Here is a 23292-nt window from a genome sequence, read left to right as displayed (position 1 = left end):
GGGATTCCATGGTTTGGAATTGTACAACTGGAGTTGGATGATCTTTAAGGTCCCTTCCAACCCAAAACACTCTGTGATTCCATGGTCGTTGGGCTGTCAGGCCCAGGTCAGCACATCCAGAGACGCAGCAGGACAGATACCCAGGGTGACATGGCAGGGACGCAGCCCCCAGCTGACACCTCTCCATCGCCAGCCTCCAGCGGCTCCCTGCTCCCTGTAGACCAAGGGGCAGCAGAGGGCGGAGGGAAGGCGGCGCGGAGCTGGGCCCTGGGGGGTCGGCTGGTGGCCTTGGTGTTCCCATCACCGGCAACAACCGCCAGGGCCTCAAAGGAATGAGTTCAGAGGTGAAGGAGGATCTGGCGGAGGGATGTAAATGGTTAAACAGGCCAATGCGATCAAGGAGGCTGGAATGGGGAAAAGTACTGGGTGTGAAAGGGCTCTTTGTCCCGGCAGGAAGGCGAGGGACGCCCAGGAGCTGGGCTCTGGGGACGCGCCCTGATAGGGAGGCCGGGCAGGCCTGTTTGCAGGGCAGGGTGCTCTGGTGGCTTTGCCCTCTTGTTCCTTTTACAGCCGGACGAATCCACTCCAGGGAGGCACTTTGACCAACCACCAGCTCAACACAGTGACGTGCTGAAGGGAAATGGCAGACCTGACAAGAAACCCCAACCCTTGCACAGGAGAAGCTCAGCCAGGCGGGAGAGCACCGTCCTTCTCCTCCAGCGCGTCCTGGGATGTGACAACCCGAGGGAGAATGAGCCCTGAGGCACAGAGCAGTGAGGGGAGCCCTTTGCTGCACAACCAGAAGTCTTCAGAGCTCCAAACGTGATTTGGGGGGCCAGGGGGAGGGCAGGAGGCCAGATGCACCTGGGCAGGAAAGAGCTGCCATCTCTCCATCCTCTCCGGAGCTGAGGGGCGCAGCAAATAAAGGAAAGCAGTCAGGGAAAGCTCTCCCTGACACTCGCTGGGGTGATGGCCTGGCCCAGCGAGGGGTCAGCGTGAATCAATGTTTCCTGGCTGCCTGAGGCTGTGCTGCCAGGGGGATATCCGCCGGGTAGTGCGGGACAGCAGGGCTCCCTGCAAGCCGTGGAGGGGCCCGGAGCAGAGGGCAGGGCTAGATCGCAGCTCTGGGCATCCCCAGGGAGCCCGCCCCTTCTTAGTGACAGCGGTGAGGCACATCCTGCCACTCTCCTCTTTGTGTTGGAGAAAATACAACAGAGCAGGAGGAAACTTCCTGAGCGCGCTGGGAATTGGTCGCCTGCCATGTTAGTGTCTGCTAGTTTATACAGCTGTCCCTCGGGCAGCCGGTAATAGAGAATGCAACGAGTACGTGGGGTGAGCAGCTCCGGACCTGGAGAAGACCCTGGCAAGTAACAGCATGTGCACGTGTGTGGTCACACACTTGTACGTGTGCTCAGGTGGCATCATCAGCATGGGCCATGGAGCAGAGGCAATGGATAAGCCGAAGGCCATGTGGCTTCCCCAAGTGCCCAGCAGATGGAAGGGGGACACGCTAGTGACATCCCTCTGCTGCTGTGTGCTTGAGGAGGATGCTCATTTTGGGCTGAGCTTGGGACTTTAAGGTTTCCTGTGCATCCTAGGGAGTTGCTGTCAGTCCCATCCCAAGGCCAAGGACGTCCTTGTGACTGCTGTACCTGCCCCACAGCAAGGTCCCTGCAGAACAATCCCGCGTCTCCCAGTGCCTGCACCCACCCACAAGGACCAAGCGCACACGTCCTTCTTGTCAAACTGCTTTAATATTTGGACATGAAGACAGGACAGAGCCGTTCGGGCTGTGCACAGACAAGACGCCCCCCGAGCCACGGTGTAAGGCTGCAGGGCTTCCCTTCTCAACGGATGTGTGGATTTGGCCAAGGCGCAGTTCAGCTGATGACATCCTGAGCGTGCCAGTGGGGTGCACGTGTGGGGTAGGGAAGAGGGGCGGGGGCTCCCCAGGCAGCTCAGAGGTTGTTCAGCTCCAGCAAGGTCTGGTCCAGGACCTGGTGGATGCCCACGTTCTCCTCTTTGGCACTGGCCAGACTCTCTGTGAACACAAGGGACACCCAGCCACGCACACAGACACGGCACAGGCGTACCCAGCCGGACCCACGCACACCACGCCAGGCACAGACACACGCACACGGACACAGCTCAGTATGAGCAGCCCCAGCACCAGCAGGGATGAGCCCAGCCCCTCCACGACCCCTGGGGGGTCAGCCAGCCCCTCTCTTCAGCTTCTCCATCCTCCCGCTGCACCCCGTCACCCTTGGCCTGCCCCTCCGTGGTGCGGGTACCGCCACCGCGGCCCCATCTCTCCCCGTCCTGCCGTCCCCACCGGCACGTGCACGAACCCTTGAAAGAGGAGAGCCAGCGCCTGCGGCACGAGCCATGTGCTCCGTGAAGAAGAGGAGTGAGACAGCAGCCCAGGAGGGCGGGCAGAGAGGACAGCAGAGAAGGAGCAGAGATAACGAGGCTGCAGGGACGAGCTCTGACGGGCAGCCCACTGCCGGGGCAGCCTCCTCCGGTGCTGGCTTCCAGTTTGACATCCCCCTTCCCATTAGGAGATGGGGGTGGGGGGACTGTGTCCACCCTGTGCCCTGTGGGGACCCCACTCCAAGGGCCTCCTCCTTGCGTGTTTTGGGGTGACCGGAGGGAGGGGGACGCAGCGACACAAGTCTCCACATCCCTCCCCAGCAGGGCCAGGCTGATGCCAGGGGACAGCCACCACCGTGCGGGCATCCCAGGACATGGTAAAAACCCCTCATCCCTCTCCCCCCAAAAAAAACATCAGCTCCCCAGGGGCTCCCTGTCCCCCCCAGCGGGGCGGTTATCCCAGTGGGGAGCGGGCAGGGGCTCCCAGCCCCAAACCAGCCTGGCCAAAAGGGGGCAGGGGGGCAGTCAGGGCTGGGGGCGCCCCGTGGGTGGGAGGTTGTGCTGGGGCTGGAGCTGCCTTAGCTCAGTTGTTAAGTTCGGTAAGGATGACCCGCAGCTCGTTAGTGAGAACGCGGTTTTTCTCGGCCTCCTGCCGGGAGCGCTCTAGAGAAACGGAGACGTCAGCGCAGCAAAGGGGAGAGAGAGAGAAAAGAGAGTTAGTGAAAAGAGACAGTGCTGCCTGCAAGAGCCACTGGTGGGCACTGGGGACCAGTGGGGACGACGGGAGGAGGCAGCCGGTCCTGGGACCATCAATTCTGAGTTTTGGGACAGGGTAGGATGCTGAGGGGTGAGGACTGGGGACCCATTTAGGGCCAGGAATTGCTGCCGCGCAGTAGGGACGGCCCTGTTGGCACGAGAGGGAGATGGAGGAGACGTCGGGGCTGTGAGAGGTTGTCGTGGTGTCCGGGAGTGAGGATGGGGAACGGACAGGACCAGGTCTAACCCTACTAATTCAGGGCCGAAAGAGCGATTGGAGGACGTCTTGGAAGGTGGCAGAAGATGAGGAAAGCTGTGTCCGAGAGCCGGGGGCGGTGGGGGACGTCCCCGGGCTGAGGCACAAAGGGGCTCAGCTGCGGGGGTCCCCGCGGCCACCTCGCGCCCCCGGCTGCCGGCCGTGAGAGAGCAGGCAATGAGGGGTGAGCGTGGGGAGCCAGAGCAGCATGAAGAAAACGAGGGAGAAACCAAGGAGAGAAAACGCTTTATTGAGACCAACTCGGTGACCCGGAGGGACAGAACAGAAAAGAAAAAGTCATGAAATGCGAACTGAAGAGCGATGTGCAAAGGAAGGAGGGGAGCGGGGAGGGGAGCGGGGGGGGGTTGGGAAACCGGGGGCTGCCTGCCTGGGGACGGACACCCCTCGTCCCCTTGGGGCTGGAGCCCACCTCTCCTCGGAGGTGCTGCTTCTCCTGGACGTGTCCCCCCACCCTGGGCTTGGCAAGCAGCACCAGGGCAGCTTTGCTGGGGGGATGCAGGGTCCCCGGTGCTCACGCTGCCGGTACGTGGGGGCTGCTCCCCTTTCCCCCAAGCACCCCCGTAGCGCCTACGCCTTGCTTTCCCCCAAGAGAGGGACACTGCGGGGACCCCCCGGGCCGGCCCCTGTGACCACCAGCCGCGGGCCGGGAAGGACAGAGAGGGGACAGGGAGGGTAGGGGGAGCGGTGGGGGGGGCCGGGCAGGCAAGTGGCCGAGCTGGGGAGGTGGGGGGGGGGGATGCAGGCGAGGATGGAGGTGGGGGGGGAGTGCGGTGCTGGTGCCGGTCGGAGGGGCTCAGAGGGAGGTGATGTCGTTAAGCGCATTGTCCAGCTCCTCGCTGATGGCTTTGTACTTCATCTTCTGCGCATACACTTCGTCTGCAGGTGGGGGGGGAGCGAGGGGGGGGGCGGGCGGTGGAGCGGGGAGGGGGCGAGTGGCAGAGAGAGAGAGTGGCGGTGAGCGGGGGCGGGGGCGTGCAGGTACGGCACCGGCACAGGCGGCGTGGATGCGGCCCTATTCCCCTCCCACGGACCCCAAAACCCCCACGGCATCCCAGCCTCCCCCCTACCCACCCCCTGCACGGGGACCCCCCACCCCGGCTCGCCCATGGGGTGCTTTGGCCTCAGCCCGGCCAGCCCCCCCCTACCCCCCCAAGGGACACGTCCTGTCCCGTTCTCCCCATGAAAAAGGGGCAGGAGGCGGCGGGGACGTTTTACCTTCCAAGTCGTCGATGGTTTTCTCCAGCTTCGCCACAGACCGCTCGGCAAACTCTGCCCGGGTCTCCGCCTGCGGGAGAGGCCGAGTGTGATGGGGACGCCCCTGAACCCGCACCCCGAAACTGCCCCGCACCCCGAAACTGCCCCGTCTGCATCTCCCGCGCCTGGGCTCCTTGGAGGTGCCGAGCACCTGGATTAGCCTCCACGCCTGGGAGGTGAGGGATTATTTTCCTTGCTGCCCGTATGTGTCCTGGGAGCCCCCCCGGGGACCCAAACCGAGCCTTACCTCCTTCAGTTTTTCCCCTAGGAGCTTGATTTCCTCCTCGTACTTGTCCTCCTTGGTGGAATACTGCAGGGACACAGAGGTACGTCCGTGAGCCCCGTGGACGCCTCCCGTCACCCTTCACCCCCCCGAGGGACCCCGTCCCCCCCCAGCCCCAAGCTCTGTGCCCAGCCCCAGCAGCCCCTACCTTGTCGGCCTGGGCCTCCAGGGACTTCAAGTTGTTGGTGACAATTTTCAGCTCCTCCTCTAGGTCACCACATTTACTACATCCAAGCAGGGGTGTGGGGGGGAAGCGGTGCCGGGAAAAGGGGGGGGGGATGATGAAGGAGAGGAGTGGGGAGCAGGAAGAGCGGGCGCGGGGAAGGAGGAAAGAAAGAGAGAGAACAAGTTGAGAGAGGAGAAAACTCAGGCAGCGCGGGGGGAGGAGGAGCAGAGCCGCCGGGCACGGGTCCCTTCCTCGTGCCTGCGTGTGTCCACCGCGTGTCACCGCCGCCACCGCATTCCTCCGAGGAGGATGAGGAGGAGGAGAGCGGGCACGGAGGATGGTGCCCAGCCCACAGCGATGGAGGGGAAGGCGAGGTGAGGGCTTGCGGCCGAGGCAGAGAGGAAGAGAGGTGGCTTGACAGCGACAGAGGGGGGGGGGGGCTGCCGCACGTCGCCCCGCGCCCCTGCCCCGGTACCTCTTCCTCTGAGGCAATGAGGGATTTGAGGGTCTGGTCCATGGTCCGCAGCTCCTCCTCCAGCTGTCTCACTCGGCTGGGGTGGAAAAGGGGCGCCCCGGGGGGGGCCAGCAGAGAGCAGGGTCACGGATGTGCTGGGGATGTGATCCCTCTGCCTCCCCCCCCCCCCCCCGCCCAGGTGGCTGGGAAGGGACATCCCCGTCCCCACGGGGACACGTGGCCACCCCTGTCCCCCACGGACACGGCGCGGGGGTGGCGTGGGACCCTCGCGCGCTGCCCACCGGGAGCCCCACGCTCACCTCTCCGCAACCTCTGCCCTCTCCTCCGAGCGCTCCAGCTCTCCCTCAAGGACGACCAGCTTGCGGGCGACCTGTTGGTGGCATCGAAAGGAAGGCGTCAGCCCCAGCCCGGGGTGTAAGGCCACAGAGGGTGGCCCCGGGGGACACCGGGGGACAGGGCTGGGGAAGGGTGGTGGCACGCACCTCCTCGTATTTGCGGTCGGCCTCTTCTGCTATGTGCTTGGCCTCCTTCAGCTGCATTTCCTGGAGCTCCATCTTCTCCTCGTCCTTCATGGCCCTGTTCTCGATGACCTTCATGCCTCTGAGGGAAGCCAAAGCAAGAAGATTAGGAAGAGTTTATTCAAGGAGAGAGGGGCCGAGCGTCGGAAGTCCCCATCCCTGGAGGTATTTCGGAGATGTGTGGACGTGGCGCTCAGGGGCATGGTTTGGTGACGGGGCTCAGCAGGTCAGGCTGATGGTTGGACTGGTGAAAATGAAGGTCTTTTCCACCTAAATGGCTATAATTCTAAGATGTTATGGCTGTGGGTCGAGGGTGGCACCTGCACCGCCTGCCTGACCCTGCCATCCTCCAGCTCCAGTGACATGGGGCATTGCCTGGGGACACTGGCACCCACTTGGCCACCCCATGCCAGTGGCACCCCAGGGATGCTGCTGTGCACAATTAAAGCAGCAGAGATCCCCCAAGGGCCATGCTGGGACCATGTCCTGGAGCAAAGAGATGTGGCCACGGTGCCTCTCAACCAGGCAGGTCCCGAACTCATCCCTCATCGCTCAGGTGCTGCTGCTCGAGCTGCTCTTTGCCCAGCTGCACGTTGCAGGAAGCCCCTCTGCGGAGACCAGGGGGCTGCCTGCTATCGGGGGCGACCCGAGGCGTCCCCGGCTGTGCCCCCCCCCCCCCCCCCCCCCCCCCCCGTCACACCTCTCGCTCTCATCCGCCGCCTTCTCGGCCTCCTCCAGCTTCTGCAGGGCGGTGGCCAGGCGCTCCTGGGCCCGGTCCAGCTCCTCCTCCACCAGCTGGATGCGGCGGTTCAGAGAGGCCACCTCAGCTTCGGCCTGCGGAGCAGAAAACCCTCGGTCACTGCCCGTCCCCACGAGTTTTCAGCAGGAAATTTTGCATTTTGCTAGCTGGAGCGCCCCTTCGCACCACGCTCACCCAGCTGGGACACGCGTCCCATCGCCCCGCCATGAGCACAGCGGGGCTTTCCCCATCCCGAGCGCCTCACTTGATGCCACACAGCCCAGGCACGTGCAGCCCCGGCACCGCATCCTCGTGCCCCGTAGCCCCGGGGATGGAAGAGGTGTGCTCCACGGGTCGGGGGCCGTGCCAACACAGGGTTTGGGGTTTGCAGAGCCGTGAGTAAAGGAGGAGGAATGCCCTGTGCAGATTCGCTCCCGAAAAGGAGATGGGAGCCACTTGTGGATTTTCCTGTTTACGGAGGAGGCGGCGGAGCCAAGCGGCCGGGACGCCCTCCCCCAGCCCCACACCACCGAGCCCCGCTGGGCTGTGGGGCCGTTTGGGGCCCCCACACTGCCCCCCCTGCTGATCTACAGCCCGGCGCCGGGGGCAATGGAGCGAGTCGCCCTCGGCGGGCTGGATCCTGGCCAAACCAAAGCCTCCGGGGCCGGTGGGACCGGGTCCCATTTCCCCTCCCCAACCTCCGCCGCCCTCCTCCCCGTTCCCAGGCTCCCCGCGCGCGGGGCCGGGAGCCGAGGCCATCCGGGAGAGGTGGCCCTGGCCCCCCGCCAGCCCCTCGACGCCTGGCCCCGCGCTCTTTCCATTTGCTAAGGCCCTCCTGCTCCGTCACCGCCGGGAAACGCTGCCTCAGCAGCTCCCGGCCCCGCAGGGGGGTGCTGCTGGAAGGAGAGGGGGTGGGTGGGAGGAAAAACAAAACAAAACAAAAAAAAAAAAAAAAAAAAAAAACCTGGGGTGCAAAGGGATGGGCAGTGGTGACAGCCTGGGGGATCGTGCCTCCTGCTTATTCATGGGCTGGAGCAGGCCCGGCACCGTGCTCCAGCAACACCCTGGGGACACGGAGCAGAGCGAGCAGGGAGCCAGGCGGGGATGTCCCCATACCCGCCACCACCGTCCCCTATAGGTGAGGGATGCCAGCACCTCCACTGACGCTCTGCATCGCCCCGGTGGGGGGGCTTTTTTCCCCGGGGATGACTCCCCCCCGAAGTGGGTCAGAGCTGCCCGGATGGGCACTGGGGAACATGAGCTCACCGGCAGCGCCTGGTGACCGGGGAACCCGATCTGCGGCGGCAGGAAGGGGCCGTTTCCTCCGCACGCAGCCCGGGTGACAACAGCCCGGGTACCGCACCCAGCTCTGCCGCCCCTGATAGCGCGGGGATGTTACGGGAGCGGGGAGGGCAGAGGAAAAAACAAAACAAAACAAAACAAAAAAAAAAAAAACGCCCAACAACAACAAGAAAAAAAGCCGCAGCAGGAATGAGCAGCCGCCTGGAAATGCCGTCCCGCCGCCACGGGGTGGGAATTTCAGCCCGCGGCGGTGTGATGGGGTGGCCTCTCCCCAGCAAGGGACACGGTGGGGAGCAGGGGGGCTCTGCTGGGGAGCCGGGCACAGAGCCTGGGCGTGGGATTCTCTGCCGAGCCTCCGAGGAGGGGGGGACCCTTTCCCAGGGTCTGCTGTCCCCAGCCGAGCCGAGGCGGTGAGCTGGACGCTCACTGGGGAAGCTGCGGCGAGCCCACAAAGGAGCATCCCTGCCAAGGCCCACGGTGCCCCTCTGGCACTGGGGACCCTGCCCGGAGCCCCCCACCCTGTACCCACGCCCAGGGGCTCCCACACACCGGGATGCACGGCTCGGCCACCCCGTGCCCCCCCCAGCCCCTTCTCCCTGGCGCAGCGAGGATGCCAGTGCCGGATGCCCCCGGGGCGTGCCATGGGGCAGCTGGGGAGCGGCCATCCGTGCCCGTACCGGGGTGGCCAGCACCCACGGGGCCGTGCAGCTCCGCTCCCCAGCGTCCAGCCCCATGGGGCCAGCGGTGCTGCCCCAGCAGTGGGGGGTCCCTGGGGGTCCCCAGCCCCAGGAGCCTTACCCGCTCCCGGGCCTGCCGCTCGGCATCGGCCTCCCGCTGCAGGTGCTCGGCGCGCTCCTCCGCCTCGTCGGCCACCTGCTGCAGGCTCTGGATCTTCTTCTTGACGGCGTCGATGGAGCTGATGCCGGCCATGGCCGTGCGGCCGGCGGGGAGCACAGGGAGGCCGCAGCACCGAGCCCTTTGTGGGATCCGCCTGGCTCGGGCAGGAAGCGCTCAGGCGGCGGCCGCTCCCGCCGCCCGCCCTGCCTCCATCCCTTCCTGCTCCTCCTCCTCCTCCTCCTCCTGCTGCTCCTGCTCCTGCTGCTCCTGCTGCTGCCATGGACAGACCCAGGCCCGCTGCGCTCCCCGGACAGAGCGCGGTGCCCCCCGGATGGGGCGCGTGGGCCCCCGTCAGGCTGGGTGCCAGCTCCCCCCAAAGAGGAGATACATGACCCCCCCCCCGGCACGGCACGTGTACCCCCAGGCTGGGGTGACGGGTCCCCCCTTGAGGCAAGATGCACGGTGCCTTCAGGGCAAGACATGTTGCCCCCCACCCTGGGCAGGGTGCCCCCCAGCAGGGCATATTGCCCCCCCAGGCAGGGTGCATGGCTCAGCACCCCAGCTAGGGAACAGGGTGCCCCCCGTATAGGGGATGCAGCCCCCTCCTGAATCAGGGCACGCAGTGCCCCCAGGCAGGGGTGCATGCCCCCGATGAGCTCCAGCAGGCAGGCAGAAAGGAGCTCAGAGTCGATTTTTTCGGGGGCAGACAGGGGTCTGGGGAGTCTGGGGGTGCCCTGTGGGACCCCATGGACACGGGGAGCAGCATACACACGGGTGGTCCCCAGCCTCCCCTTCCCCCTGCTGCAGAGCTGAGGGGGAAGGATTTCTGCCCCACAGGCGAGAGGGATGGGACAGGAGGGGCAGAGCCCGCTCTGGGGCATCCCCAGGTTACCTTGGCATGGCGTGCCCCCTGGCATCTCAACCCCTTGGCATCTGCTCCCCAAGCTGGGACCTGGCCGACAGCCCCACGGAGACCCCCGGGGCCAGTGCCCCACGGGAGCGGTCAGTCCCCCAGCTCTGCGTCCCCCAGCTCCACGTCCCGGTCACAGCAGATGCCCCGGTGCGTCGGGAGGGCACGGTGCGGTGGCACTCAGTCTGCCTAAAGGAGCCCTGACAGCTCCTGGGCAGCCTGGGCTGCTCTTCAACACCTGCCTCCAGGGACAGTTCAGAGCCATTCCCGGGCTGATCCCACTGGCTGCCATGGGGTCTGGGGGTGGCCGGGAGAGGGGGGGGGGGGGGGCCAGCAGCCGGCCGTGCCACTTGGGGGGGTCCTGCAACCCCATGCCCATGGCCAGTTGGCGTGGGGGCACGTGGCATCGGGCTTGGCCCCTCTCCCAGCCCGACGCTCGGGCACAGAAGGGCGCACGGGGCACGGGGCACAAACGGGGGTCCCAGTGGCCAAGCGGCAGTGGGATCCGGCCGCGGAGGGCAGGCTGTGGGGGCAGGCACCCCGTTCCTGCGGCGGCCAGGCTGGGTGCCTCCTGCCCTGGCCCCACCCAGGGATGCAGTCACTTCCCAGCAGCGCCCGTTCCCTCCCACCGGCTCGGGGAATCGCCAAATAAGAGCAAAGTCTCGGCTTGGGAGAGCACCGGGGCGGGAACTTGGGTGAAGCCTCCGGGATCACGGCCTGGGAACGGCGGAGCATGCCTTTCTTTCCCTGCGCCCGGCGGGTGGCTGGGGACGGGCTGGCCACTGGGGACGAGTGGGGATGGAGGGGCTGCGGGGGGCTAAACCCTGCTCCAGGCGCTGTGCCGGGCTCGTGTGCTGTCCCTCGTGGGGGACGAGGAGGGGATGTGGCCGCGGTGGCCTCGTAAAGCTGCTGGGAAGGACCTGCAGCTCCGTGGAGCTGCCGACCCGGGGCTTGGTCCTGCTGCTCCTCGCTGGAGTGGGAGCACTTAGCGCTGTCAGCACGCCCCCGTCCCCGTCAGGGACACCTGGTGACTTCCAGGTCTCGCACGCGGCACAGCCTGTCCCCGCGCATGGCACAGCCACCTGCCCTTCCCGACACTGCAGCAGGGCTCCTTCATCACAACCCCGCTCCAGACCCTTCCCTCGAGGGGCCAGGGGCTCCCCGTCCCCGAACCTGCTGGAACAGGGCTCTCCTCACCAAAGCCCGCGACCTTTCCCTGCTGCTTTGTACCGCTCTCGGTGCCACCAAGCACCCCTGCGTCCCCTCCATGTCCTGCTGAGCCCCGCACCAAGCTCCCACACCGATCCCATCAGACCAGTACAGAGCCCAGCACAGACCCCGGCACGCAGCACAGCCCCCCAGGCCAGCCCAGGGTGCCTGCCTCTTGCCAAGACAAACGAGCCCTTCCAGAGGATTTCCAATGTTTGAACAACTTGGGTTTGTTTCTAACTTCGGGCAGGCCCAAGGGGTCAGCAAACAGCCCCAGAGCCTTTCCCAGGACAAACTCCTCAAAACTCCTACAAGACGCAGCCTGGCGCTGGGGGACACTGGCACCTCGCTGCCCAGAGCTCGGGGGGGCACACAGGCTGGGGACACCCCCTCCTCGCCCCAGGATCCTCCCTGGGGACAGCCACCCACTCTGTCCCTTTTGGAAGCACCAGGAATGATGCGAGGCAGGCGCTGGTGGGACTGGGGACACTGGGGTGGGCTCTCAGGCTCTGTCTCCTCTTTCCCCCTGCGCCCACTTCTCCGCTGCTGCCACCTCCTGTGCCCGTGGAGGCTGGGGGTCCCTGTGGGGTGGCACTGGGGGGGGGTCCGGTCACTCCTGGGGGCTCTGGGCCACCCTGGGGCCTTTGCTGTCACTGCTTGTCCCTGCCTACTCTCCCCTGTCCTTGGCGGCCACCTTGGAGATTTGACGCATCTCCCCCGTTTGGCTCCACAAACCAGCTGGGATTGAATTTTTGGTTCTCAATCCTGAAAAGCCTGGCCGTGCCCCTGCTGGCCACGCTCCCGACGGCTCCCCTTTAACTTCTACTCCAGTTTCCAGGGTTGGTTTTCATCAGAGAAGGACCGGCCATCAAAAGGAGGATTTATTTATAGGGTGTCAAATACCCGGTGTGGCACCGCGGGTCGTTATACCCCGCTCCCGAGCGGCTCTGAGGCCGCGCACAGCTGTTCCACCCTTCATCCCCGCCGGGCACAAGCCAATTTCAACACCTTCCTAACATCTCCCCGACGGGATCCATTTCCCAGGAGAAACATCAGTCACGGCCCTAAATAAAACTCTTCCTGGCCTTTCCCTTCCTCGGGTACAGGGCGGCACGTTGGAGGTCCCCCCCACGCACCCCAAGCATCCTGTGCAACCAGCGCTTGGCGTCTGGCCACGGGCGAGAACTTTTCCCATTTCTCCGCTCTTTTCCACTTTTCTAACTCATTTGAGCAACGATGTTCAAGTTTTCCCTGCACACATATGGGCGACGCATGCCGGGGATGCTTGTCCCGGTGCGTTTCGGGGTGCTGGGGCTGAGCGGTGCCCCCACACTTGGAGGTACCCCCGTGGGACGTGCCCAGCACCCGCTGCCCGGCTCGGTGCCGGCGTGGCGGGGCCGGATCCTGCCACCCTCCCCACCGATGTTTTGCCATATAAGGCTCCCCTCTTCCTTCGCCCCCCCCCAGGGTCCGGCGCCCGCGCAGGGGAGGGGTTGCCTACGTACGTCCGTGGCTTTCTTCTCCGCCTGCTCCAGCTTCTCCTGGGCCTCCTTGACGGACTCGGAGTACTTCTCCACCTCATCCTCCGTGCCCTTCAGCTTCTTCTGCAGGCCCTGCTGTTCCTCCTCCAGCTGTGGAAGGGATGGGTTACGGGGGGTCAGGGGGGGCTGGCGCAAGGTTGGCAACCCCAGGGGCACCCACCCGTCAGGGGACGGTCACCCTCATCCCATTGACATTGCTCTGTCAATTTTGGGGCCACACGTCCTCGGGGAGCACCAGGTACCTGGGGTCAGAGGACCTCTGAGCCCAGAGGGGGCAATGGGTTCCCAACCTGGGGACGCCAGGAAGGTCCCCACCTCTTGTGGTTGAGGTGGGAGCACGCTGTCCCCAGGGTTCTCCTTGGCAGAGGGACAAGGAGGTGGCACTAGGGTGTCCCACCAAGACCCAAGGAGTTTTGGGGGTGCTGAGGCCACGGACAGCAGGCTGGGACACTGGTCCGCAGGGCTGGCCACCCAGCGGGGTGAGGTCCCCAGGGCTGGGTGTCCCCAGGGTGGGGGGTCCCCAAGGTCGGACACCCAGCAGGGCAAAGTCCCAAGGGCTGGGGACCCTTAGGGCTGGGATCCACGAGCTGGACACCCATCGGGGCGAGATCCCCGGGGCCAAACCCCTTTAGGGCTAGGGTCCCCATCAACTTTTATTTTTTTTTGGGGGGGGTGGGGGGCTGAGGGGCGCTCTGTGGGACACCCACCTGCTTGCAGCGGTCCTCCGCCTGCTTCTTGTCAGCCTCCGCCTGCTCGGCTCGGTCGATGGCGTTCTCCTTGTCCAGTTTGAGCATCTGCATCTTCTTCTTGATGGCCTCCATGGTGGCGGTGGCGGTGGCGGTGGCGGTGGCGGGGCTTGGGGTGGCGGCGGGGCACGGAGCACCGGGGGCGGCGGCAGCACCGGCACTGAGCCCCCCGCCCCGCCGCGCCGCCTAAGAGCCGGGGAGGGGCCGCGCCGGGAGGGGGCCGCCCCGGTACCTCCCCCGCCGCCCGCCAGCACCTTTTAGGGACAGGCTTCGCCACCGGCCGCCGCACCGAGAGGGACGGGAGAACGGGGGGGGGGGGGGTTGGGGGGGGGGTTGGGGGGGGGGAGAGGCACCCGGGAGGCACCGCCACGGCACCCGGCACCGGGAACCCGCGGGGGAACCGGGAGAGGGACGCGCCGTTGGGGATGGGTTTGGGGACAGCCCCGGGGGACAGCGCTGGGGACAGCCCGGGGGGACGATGCTGGGGGTAGCCTGATGGCACTGCACTGGGGACACCCCTGGGGGACAGCGCTGGGGACAGCCCGGGACTGTGTGCTGGGGGTACCCTGGTGGCACTGTGCTGGGACATCCCCAGGGGCAGCGTTGGGGACACCCCAGGGCTCCGTACTGGGGTTACCCTGGTGGCACTGTGCTGGGGACACCCCCGGGGACAGCGCCGGGGGCACCCTGGAGGGACAGCACTGGGGGTACCCTGGTGGCACTGTGCAGTGGACACCCTGGTGGCACTGCGCTGGGGACACCCCGGGGCTCTGGGGACACTCTGGATGGCACACAGGGACACCCACACACTGTGACACCCCACAGGTGCTCTTTCCTGGGGCCGCAGGGGCCCTTCTTGGGCTGTGAATGCACTGGGGACACCCGAGGACTGTCGTGATGCTGCCGTACCCCAGTGTCCCCTGGGCTGTTTGTGGCCCCCGTCTCCCCTGCAGGACCTGCTGCCCCCCCTGCAGCCCCCTGCTGCAGTCCCATGCCCCCCGAAGCTGGTGGCACCCCTAAACTCACAGGGTTTTGCTCAGCCCTGCGGAGATCCCTGCTGCAATGACGCTCCTGTTTCCCAGCACCAGTCCCATCGCTTGCCCAGGGCTGTCCCCGTCCCCCTGCCACCCCCCAGGGCCAGCGACAGGCACAGGGATGCTCTGTGGGGATGGCCACGGTGGGATCCCCAGAGTACCCCCCCGGCACCGGGCAGGCTCTTCCCAGCACAGCCCTCCCAGGACACCCTCCTGTGCCGCCCCGGCGTCCTCCGCGCGAGGCCTGGCAGAAAAACACAGAGGGAAAATCCTTTGGGAGAGAAGGGAGCCGAGCGCTGACCTCCCCATCCCGCTCCTGCGTCACAGCAGGGCAGGGGCCCCGGGTTCCATGGGGGAGCTCCAATGCCCCAGGTGCCGTCGACCCCAGTGTGCGGGGACAGCCGGCACCTACCCGTCCCTTAGCATGGTCTTTCGGGGGGACACGGGGCGTGCGGGCTGCCCTGCTGCTTCTGCTCTAAATAAACCGTATTCCGCAGGCAAAAAAAATGCAAACCCTTCAGATCCCGGCTCCTCCAAAAATACCCCGTGCTCTAACACCGCTCGTAAATGCTTCTGGCGCATTCCCAGCTGCAGGGTGGGCTCGGGGCCGGGGGGGCTACGGGAGATGAGGGGCTGGGAGGGGGCAGGGTTATTGGGACATGTGGGCTCCTCAAGCCCATTGCCCCCGGGCTGCATCCAGCCCGGCATGGGGCTCCCCAAAATGGGGTGCATGAAAGCTGCCCGGGCTTTTTGGCAGAGGGGCGCAGGGAGCTGGAGGAAACAGCTTTCTGGGGGCGACCCTGAGAGCTCGGCCTGGATTTTGGGGGTCATAGGGAGGACGTGAGTGGCGTCTTCCGAGGACCAAGGGGCTGCCAGGGCCATGCAAAGCAGCAGAGCGGCGGCTGGACGCTGGCGAGCGGTATTAGTGCTGACGAATTAGGCACATATTTGGAGAAGGAGAGCCAGGAACCGCCAGCGCGCCGCTGCCGGGGGGGAGGATCCATCTCCCGTCGTTCCCAGATGAGGATGGATGGCTTTTGGGGAGATTCTTCAGCTCGGGGCAAAGCTGGTGATGTGCACGACGTGAGCAGCCGGGAAGGGGACGGGGGCTTTTAAATGTGTCCCCCCCCAACTAGGGACACAGTTCCCTGGGCAGCTGGGGCCATTGGGGTGACCCCGTCCACGAGCCGGGCCGAGGCTTCCCAAGCCCGGATGAATTTGGGGCACCGTCACCTTGTGACTGAGGTGTCCCAGGTCCACGCACCGCTCGGAAAATAACCCCCCCACCCCAGCCGGGGAGATTTACGGGGCCGGGGCTCTGGCCAGGCTGAACCCTGCCCCGTGTCCCTCCCCTGTGGATTTAGTGCTGCCATCTGCGTCCCCTCCCCTCGCCCGGAGGATGTCGCTGGGGGTCCCTGCTGCTGGCAGCCCCCTGCCCAGGGGCAGGAGGGGCAGCGGGGTGGGCTGTGCCCTCTTCCCCTCCTTGCCGCCCGCTCAGAGGGCCCCGTGTCCGGCCGTACCTGGTCGGGAGCCTGGTGCCGGGTCAGGCCAGCGCAGATTGTCAGGGGACAGCTGGGAGGGCTGGGATTCCTGCGGGACGCACAAATCCCCCCTGGAGCCAGGCCACCGCGGGAGAGCGGCCCCAGTGCGGGGGGACAGCACCTCCGCACCCCGGGCACCCCGGGTTCAGCCGGGATGTTGTGGGGGGACCAGGACAGCCCCGAGCCCGCAGCACGGCCACCACCGCCCCTGCAAGCTGAGACCTTGCAGATTCATGACATGCAGAGCTCACGGGGCAGCTCGTCCTCCGGAGTGTTTGCTGGTGCCAGTGTTGCGTTTTGGGGACAGGGGTGCAGGGGACAGGTCCCAGGGACAGAAGCGTCCCCGCTCCACCCCGCAGCATCCCTAACACCACTCGGGTACCCCCAAAAACCCATCTGAGTGATGGGGTGGGAGCAGGTGGGGAAGGGGCCGCGCTGGGGCAGCTGCCGCCCGCGCAGGTCGGCCCCAAGGGGCTATTTCGGGGCCTGAGCTCAGCGCCGGCAGCCGGGAGGGCTCAGGGGGGTGAGCGTAGTGTGGGGCGCCCCACCTGCACCCCCTCCTGCTGCCCTGCCCGGGGATATTTTCGTCCGTCTGCAGGAATGGGGCCAGGAGCGCAGAGCCCCGGGGGCAGGTGCTGCGCTGGAGCCCGGCCGGCCCCCAAATCCCCCAGCAACAAAATCCTCCCCCCGGCCCCCGGCGGCACCTGCGAGGGCCGCACATGGCTGGCAGCGGGGGTCCGGCCGGCCGGGTGCCGCTGCTGGACGTGCCTCGAATATTTTCCGTGCTGGATAAGCGCCTGCGCCGCGCTCCCCCCCACCCAGGAGGGCTGGCGGCCCCACGCATCGGGGTCTGCACCCCTGCCCACCACATCCCAGCACCCCAGGTCCAACCAGCAGCCCCGAACTCCGAGATGTTGGCACCCCCTGGGGTTGCAACGCCCCCCCACCCCCCCTTTCCCTGCACCTCCCCATGGACACGTGCACGGAGAAAGCAGGAAATCCGTTTTTATTGATGAAGGCGTCTTTCCAAAGAGCCATCCGCATCCCCCTACCTCACCCCGGAGCCTCGGGGGGAGCTGGATTCCTTCCATGTGTAACAGGCGATGCTTAAAGTATCAAAATAGTGAGAGAAGCCTCAGCAAGTGCAAGGGGAGGGATGGGGGGGGGGTCCCGGAGCCAGGGAGGGGTGAGGAGCTGGTCTCTGGGGCCCCTGGGCAGGCGCTGGGCTGCGGGGGGTTAGTGGGGACGATGTGAGCGAGGAGATAAATGAACTCTGAAAAGCTGCGGGCTCGATACTAAAGAAATTTAAAAGTTATAAAAAATACTGAAAATCTCAGGAAACAATGCAGGCACTTGGGAAGGAGGAGGAGGAGGAAGGCAGAGCTGGCTGGGAGGGCGGGGAGGAAGGGACCTGGGGAAAGGTGAAGAGGTGGGGGAGAGCAGCTCTGGGGCGAAGCCATCTCGTGCCCGCCCCGAGCAGAGGCACTGCGGTGGCGAGGACGCTCTGGGGAGGCTCGGTGCCTCCCGGGGATGCTGAGGAGGAAGAGGGGTGGGTGATTCAGCCAGCAGTAAGGCAACAGAGGTGAAAGGCGGCTCTGTGCAAGAGCGTAGCAAAAGGAAGGTGCAGAGCTGCTCCTCGCACCCCACCGCACGGGACAGGGCGAGACACCAGCCTCCCCCCGTCCTGGCTGGAGGAAGGAGAAGAAAGGAGCGAGAGGAAGGGCGACAAAGGCACGAGAAAAAATCCTGAAGGGTTTGGAGGGCTGGACCCACCACAGGAGGAAGCCCTCTGGCCCTCTTAAATGGGGCTAGTGGCAGGGTCACCCCGGGCTGGTCCAGGACGGGCTCCCACTCCCGGCAGCCCCCCGACCGGGTGCGTGGGGAGGCGTGCTGGGCGGCGAAGCGGAGATGCTGGTGCGGCGCCTGCTCGGGGCGGTGCTGCGCGGTGTCTGGGTTAGTCCCGGCGCGCCGGCGGTGCAGGCAGGGCTGTGGTTTACCCGAGGCAGCCCGGCGTTGCTCGAGGTGGGGTGTCTTAAATAGGAGCCGGCGGCAGCAGTCTGTGCAGTGAGTGGCGGCAGGGCTCTGCCCGGGCGCAGAGCGGCGGCGCGCGGGGCTCAGTTCTGCTCCTCGTCCCGCAGCTCGGAGGGCAGGAACTTGTACTGCTGCTGCCGGATCATGGCCAGCTTCTTGCGCGCCTCCTCCAGCTCACGCTCCTTGCGCAGCATCTCCTCCTGGGCGGCGATGATCTGCCGAGGGAACGAGGTGAGATGGATGCCTCGTGCGCCCGCGGCGGGGATGGATGGGGCACACCCTGCTCTACGCCCTGCCGTCCCCTCCCACCTCGTGATCCCAGAGCAGGCCCTGCGTCCCACACCACGCTCCTTGGGAGACACAGGAGAGCGCGACGCGCTCCCCCCTGCCCCACCGGAGCTCCCCCTGCCCCACCGGAGCAGCCCCGCTCCTCACCTGTGCAATTCCCCCCACCATCTTCTCCTTCACCACCACCGTCTCGTCGTGGTCCTGGAAGGCGGCTGCCTTCTGCGCTGCCTTCACCAGGTTGTCCGACGCTCTCTTCACCGCGTTCCCGGCCGCCTGGAGCAGGAAAAGAGGTAAGGGAACAGCATACTAAGCCTGGGGCACAACTTCTGCCTTGGTTGGGGAACCCCTGTCCCGGCCGGGCAGGAGAGGCGGCCAGGCGAGCCAGGAGCTGCAGGCAGAGCTCCCCGAGGATGGCTCGCTGCCACCAGCGCTGCTCATGACCATTTCAGGCACTGCTGCTTCCAGTCGGGTGCCTGCGGCGCTTCCCTCGCTCTGCTCCCGTCTGAGCAGCAGGGCAGGGATTTTGGGGCAGCCTGGCTGACCTATCCCAGCCTCTGCCCCGCCAGGATCCTTGTGTTAACCCCCAGCGTGTGGGCATTAACCTCCACGCCACGGCCACGGAGGGTTAATCTCCCGTGTCAAAACATGTCCCCAGACGTTAATGCCAGGGATTCGGTGCACACATTTCAGGCATTCCCAAGCCAGACCATCAGCCCTGAATGCCCCCGGGCTCAGCAACCCCAGCCTGGTGGACAGGAGCCCAGGATTACGCACGCAGGCAGCTAACCGAGGTCCAAAATACATGGAGCCTGCGTCCCACTGAAGCACCGAGGGCAGGCAGGCAGGGAGCACAACCTTGTGGAGATGCCTCCTCCGTGCCACGGGCTCATCCCACGGTCTCACACGCCCCCACCCCCCACCCCTCAAACACCCTCCTGGAGGAGGCGGCTGGGGCTCGAGGGCAGCCTGGGACTCACCTGGAGCCTCTTCATGGCCTCCGAGTCGTGGTCAGCCTTCACCTTGCAGGCCACCAGGAGCTGCGCCGTGGAGGCAGCCACCTGCTTGGCGGACGAGATGAGCTTCTCCTCGCTGGCGTGGCCCTGCACCGCCGCGTTGGCGGCTTCGCACAGGTTGTTGGTGGCCGCAGCCACCATGCGTGCCTGCAGCAGGAGAAGAGTGTCAGGGGGACGTGGGAGCCTGCAGGAGAGGGTCCCCAGGAGGACAAGGGGCACAGGATGGGGACAATCCATCGGCTTCCACGCCACATCCCAGCTGGTGGGAGAGGGAGCAAGCAGGGGGCTGCCTCCTCCACGGAGGAGAGCACAAGGGCAGCGCATCCTCCTTTTGGGAGCAGGAAAAAAGGGAGATCCCCTGCCCCACAGGCACTACGTGTCCTTGATACTCACGGCTGAAATGAGTCCCTGGGACCACTGCCCGTCATCCACTGCGTTGGCTGGGATGGCTCCCACCTGTGGGGCAGGAGAGGAGCAGTGAGGGCTGCTGGAGAAGGGAGGGAGCCCAGCACAGCACCACGCAGCGCTTCAGCACCGACTCTTGTGCTGCTCCTGTCCTTCCCCCTCCCAGCCTTACCTTTCCTTGGGCCACTAACTCTCGCTGGGCTGCCGAGGCTGCCTTCACCAGGGCGCTCGTAGCTGCCGCGATGGATTTGGCAGCTTCCAGGATCTGCTCCTCAAAGTCCAGGCTCTCATCTGCTTGCTGTAGACAAAAAGAGGAGCGTGAGTCCTAGATGGGACTACCAGGAAGGTGGCTGGGGGCCGAGGGGGCACACGTGAACGATGGCTGCGGGACCCAGGAGGGAAGGGGCTGCCCCAGAGGGGGCTCGGGGGGGCTCAGCACCCCGTGCTACCTTAGGCTTGGCTCTCGGCTTCAGCTGCTCCAGCTTCTTGGCTGCAGCCTCGATGGCAGCCGCTGCACCCAGCAGCTCGTTCTCGGCGATGACCGTGGGATCTTCTGGGTCAACCCACTCCGTCCCTAGAGGAGACAGAAACCAAGACAGGTTAAAGCCACACAGGGCCTCATTTCTGACCCACCCTACCTCCTCCCATCAGCTGCCAAGCCCCAGGCACTAATCCCAGCCCTAGATGCTGTCCCAGAGGTGGATGGAGCCGTGGCACTCACCTTTCATGGCCTCGGCTGCCTGGATGAGCTCGGTGACAGAGCTGGCCACCCGCTTGGAGTACCCGGCCAGCTGCTGCTTCAGCTCGTGGGTCGGCTTCTGCAGGATCTGGGGGAAAGGAGCAGACCTGAGCACAAGAGGGAGACCACGAAGCAGGGGGAGAACCCTACCCGGTAGCCCCTTCTGACCACGTTTTGGCCCTCGCCCCCAGAATTTGGCTGCCTGAGAAGGTGCCACCACCAGACCAGCCACCCTCGTTTCAGGCTGCTGCAAAGCAAGGGGACCCCGAGGGTCCATCTGAGGCGATCCCCCAACAGAAGGGGAACAGGAGCCCCCCAGCCCCGTGAGTACGTATCGGTCACTGTTTGCCATCCTGTCTCGAGTGATGCTGGCTGGTCTCCTCCTCTGCGGGAACAGGATCATCTTTTCCTTTTCCTTGGCCCTGTTCAGTCCGTGGCTTCTGGGACATCTCGCAGCACCGAGGTCCTCATTTAAGTCAGGGTCCTTCCAGCACTCAGCAACTGCCCCTCAGGATCTCCTTCTCCCCACTCAAAGCACTTCAAGCCCCAGAACCCTATCCCCCCGCCTTGCCATCCCCCTTTCTGAGACTCATCTGCAAACACAAGCTGGGCAGGGCAGGGCCCTGGAGCCAGGTCCCTGCAGGGACACACGTCCCCTTCCCAGCGGGTCCCCCTGGCATGCACACACCACGGCACGCCCGAGGCCACACGTCAGCTCGAGCAGGGTGAGTAGAGGCACAGACGGCGGGGTCCTGCCCCAAAACCACGCAGGAGCAGCAGTGCCACCCCAGCACCAGGCTGGGCACGCGGGCACGCCGCGAGCAAGGCTCATGCTGAGGTTAGGCACCGGCAGGCACACCGAGTGTCGCCGTACTCACCGGCTGACGGGGAGGACCGAGGGGAGAGAGAAGAAGGCAGTGAACGCCCCGGCAGGCAACAGGGACACGCGCGGGGTGGGGTGAAGGAGGTGAGGAGGAGAGGTGGGGAGGAAGGCTCGGAGGTCCCGGGCCCTGCTGCCATCGCCACTTCAAACTTCAGCCCTGCATGACTCCTGGCGGACAGGCTCCTGAGGCTCGCTTGGCACCTCACTTCTCCCCACCCTGAGCTCTTTGACTGCACTTTTCAGCCTGCATTTCCCTGCTTTTGGTGATGGAGACCTATTGTTACCAAATACCAAGTCCCCACGGAGGTTCGCATTCCTTCCCCTCCCCAGTGAAATATGCTGCTGTCTTACTCTTTTGCTGGGAGCCACGTTTTCCATCCCCAGCCAAATAACTCTCTTGAACTCTAACCACTCCTGCTCGCACACTGAGGCGTTGGTTCCCAAAGGGACCGATCCAGCACACACACAGCAACAGCCTCCACTGCTGCTGGGGGTAAGGCAGCATCCTGTTCACAACCCTCCCTTCCACACCCCTCGGTGTGGGGCCGGGCTCACAAAGCACTGCTGACTGCCCCCACCAGCACCTCCACATTGCCCTCGTGAGCACGCCCGGACAAAAAGCTGTATTATTAACTCTGTCATCTGCCCTGACAAGATTTTTAAAATTGCTAAATGGTTCTCTTTCTGGAGGCCAGAAGCTTGCTAAGATGCGCCTCCAGTGAACAGTTCACGGGACGGACTGCACGTATGGTATTCAGGAGACATCGCACGACGGCTGGAAGGTTACACCCAAAATGCAGTGAACAGCATGCTTCTGCAAGTAGTCTGACCTTGGGCACCGCCACAGTATGTCATTAGCCCAATCATCTGTTAACAACAGGTCAGCCAGAGAATTTCACCTAGCACTTCAGTCTTGGCTGCGATGACTTACGAGTGGCTAAAGCATCTTCCAGAAAGACATTTGATCTAGATGCAGATCACAAAAAACTCACTGCCCCCCTTGGAACCGTATCCCGAAGTCCTTCAGATAAAACCATCCTTTGATTTCCCCCATGTCTGGCTTCAATATCCAGCCCTCGGGTCCTGCCTGCCTCCCTCTTTGTTCTCAGTCCCTTTTTAACCAACCTAGCGAAATCACACTGCATAACTGACCCCACATGCTTGCTCTTTTTCCTCGCTCCAGGTCCAGGCTATCATCAGCTCTGCAGGCACGCGCTCTGTGCATCCTTGCAGCAAGATCAGCTCTTGCCATCTTGCCAAGAATGCAAACCACTGGAAGCACCTCACTGAATCCTTTCTTCCCATCTACTTGGTTAATCCAGCCTTAATTTGCTTCATACGAACCACACTGATCTTGCAGGACAGCTAATTAAAGCAGCCAACTGAAGGGCTCGGGAGGACTGAGCTGGAGGAGGACTGGATCAGAAGGGTGCAGCTGGCCTCTGCAGTCAACACCTCTGCCACTGCAGGCACTGCCTGTCTCGCACACCCTTGTGTGAGCTTAACGAGCTCTGTTTTCACACTGGCTAAGTTTCTCACTCCCACTACTCATAATGGAAGCTGCTTCAGGATTCTGTTCCTGTGTTGTCGAATTTCCAGCCTCCATCTGTTTATGGCCAGTTAATCTCCATCTGTTGTTAGCCAAATACTTTTCTTTAGAGCTTGCTGATCACTCTGACATCTGCTTCCGTAAGTAATTGCAGGCGGCCCTCCCATCCCTCCTCACCTTGCCTGCCTAAGCAATCAGGGAGCACGGGAGGTGCTCCTTTCCTCTGTGGGACTTTCATGGGGACAGAGGTGGGCCACACAATAGGTACAGGGGCGAGGAATGGGAGAGGAACCTGTCACCGGCTTTTTCAAGTTGATTTTGACATCGACTGTCTAGCTCAGGTCAAAGCAACTTTAGCAGCACCAGCCCGGAGCACTGCAGCAATGAAGAGCTGTGCAGTCTCAAGGCAGCCAGCAGGTCTCTCCT

At 64.7% G+C, this 23292-nt stretch overlaps 2 protein-coding genes across 9 annotated transcripts in view; both read right to left on the bottom strand.

The window, feature by feature from the left end:
* Positions 1-1735: 1735 nt before the first annotated feature.
* Positions 1736-13583, bottom strand: TPM2 (tropomyosin 2). Of its 3 annotated transcripts, none has more exons than XM_035563846.1 (9): positions 13345-13583; positions 12602-12727; positions 6800-6933; positions 6064-6181; positions 5881-5951; positions 5582-5657; positions 4905-4967; positions 4619-4688; positions 1736-2041 (listed from the first exon to the last, which is right to left on the bottom strand). In XM_035563846.1, the coding sequence occupies exons 1-9, from the start codon at positions 13456-13458 to the stop codon at positions 1959-1961; spliced, it is 855 nt and encodes a 284-aa protein (XP_035419739.1). In that variant the 5' UTR covers positions 13459-13583; the 3' UTR covers positions 1736-1958. The 3 variants fall into 3 exon arrangements, with proteins under 3 accessions (XP_035419739.1, XP_035419742.1, XP_035419741.1); XM_035563848.2 differs by lacking the exon at positions 1736-2041 and adding an exon at positions 4188-4279 and having other exon boundaries at positions 13345-13473; XM_035563849.2 differs by lacking the exons at positions 12602-12727; positions 13345-13583 and adding an exon at positions 8939-9200.
* A 3363-nt stretch (positions 13584-16946) lies between these two features.
* The window catches only part of TLN1 (talin 1), a 31568-nt gene continuing 25222 nt past the window's right edge, over positions 16947-23292 (bottom strand). For all 6 annotated transcript variants that reach the window (XM_035563850.2, XM_035563851.2, XM_035563854.2 and 3 more), the window contains exons 51-57: positions 20417-20522; positions 20145-20269; positions 19868-19993; positions 19684-19746; positions 19255-19437; positions 18425-18550; positions 16947-18204 (exon numbers count right to left, since the gene is read on the bottom strand). In XM_035563850.2, the coding sequence (XP_035419743.1) occupies positions 18073-18204; positions 18425-18550; positions 19255-19437; positions 19684-19746; positions 19868-19993; positions 20145-20269; positions 20417-20522 (861 nt within the window). In that variant the 3' untranslated portion in view covers positions 16947-18072. The remainder of the gene's footprint in view (positions 18205-18424; positions 18551-19254; positions 19438-19683; positions 19747-19867; positions 19994-20144; positions 20270-20416; positions 20523-23292) is intronic.

Source organism: Cygnus atratus, chromosome Z (genome assembly GCF_013377495.2).
Source record: "Cygnus atratus isolate AKBS03 ecotype Queensland, Australia chromosome Z, CAtr_DNAZoo_HiC_assembly, whole genome shotgun sequence".
NCBI lineage: Eukaryota > Metazoa > Chordata > Aves > Anseriformes > Anatidae > Cygnus > Cygnus atratus.
This window is presented reverse-complemented; position numbering and strand designations above follow the sequence as displayed.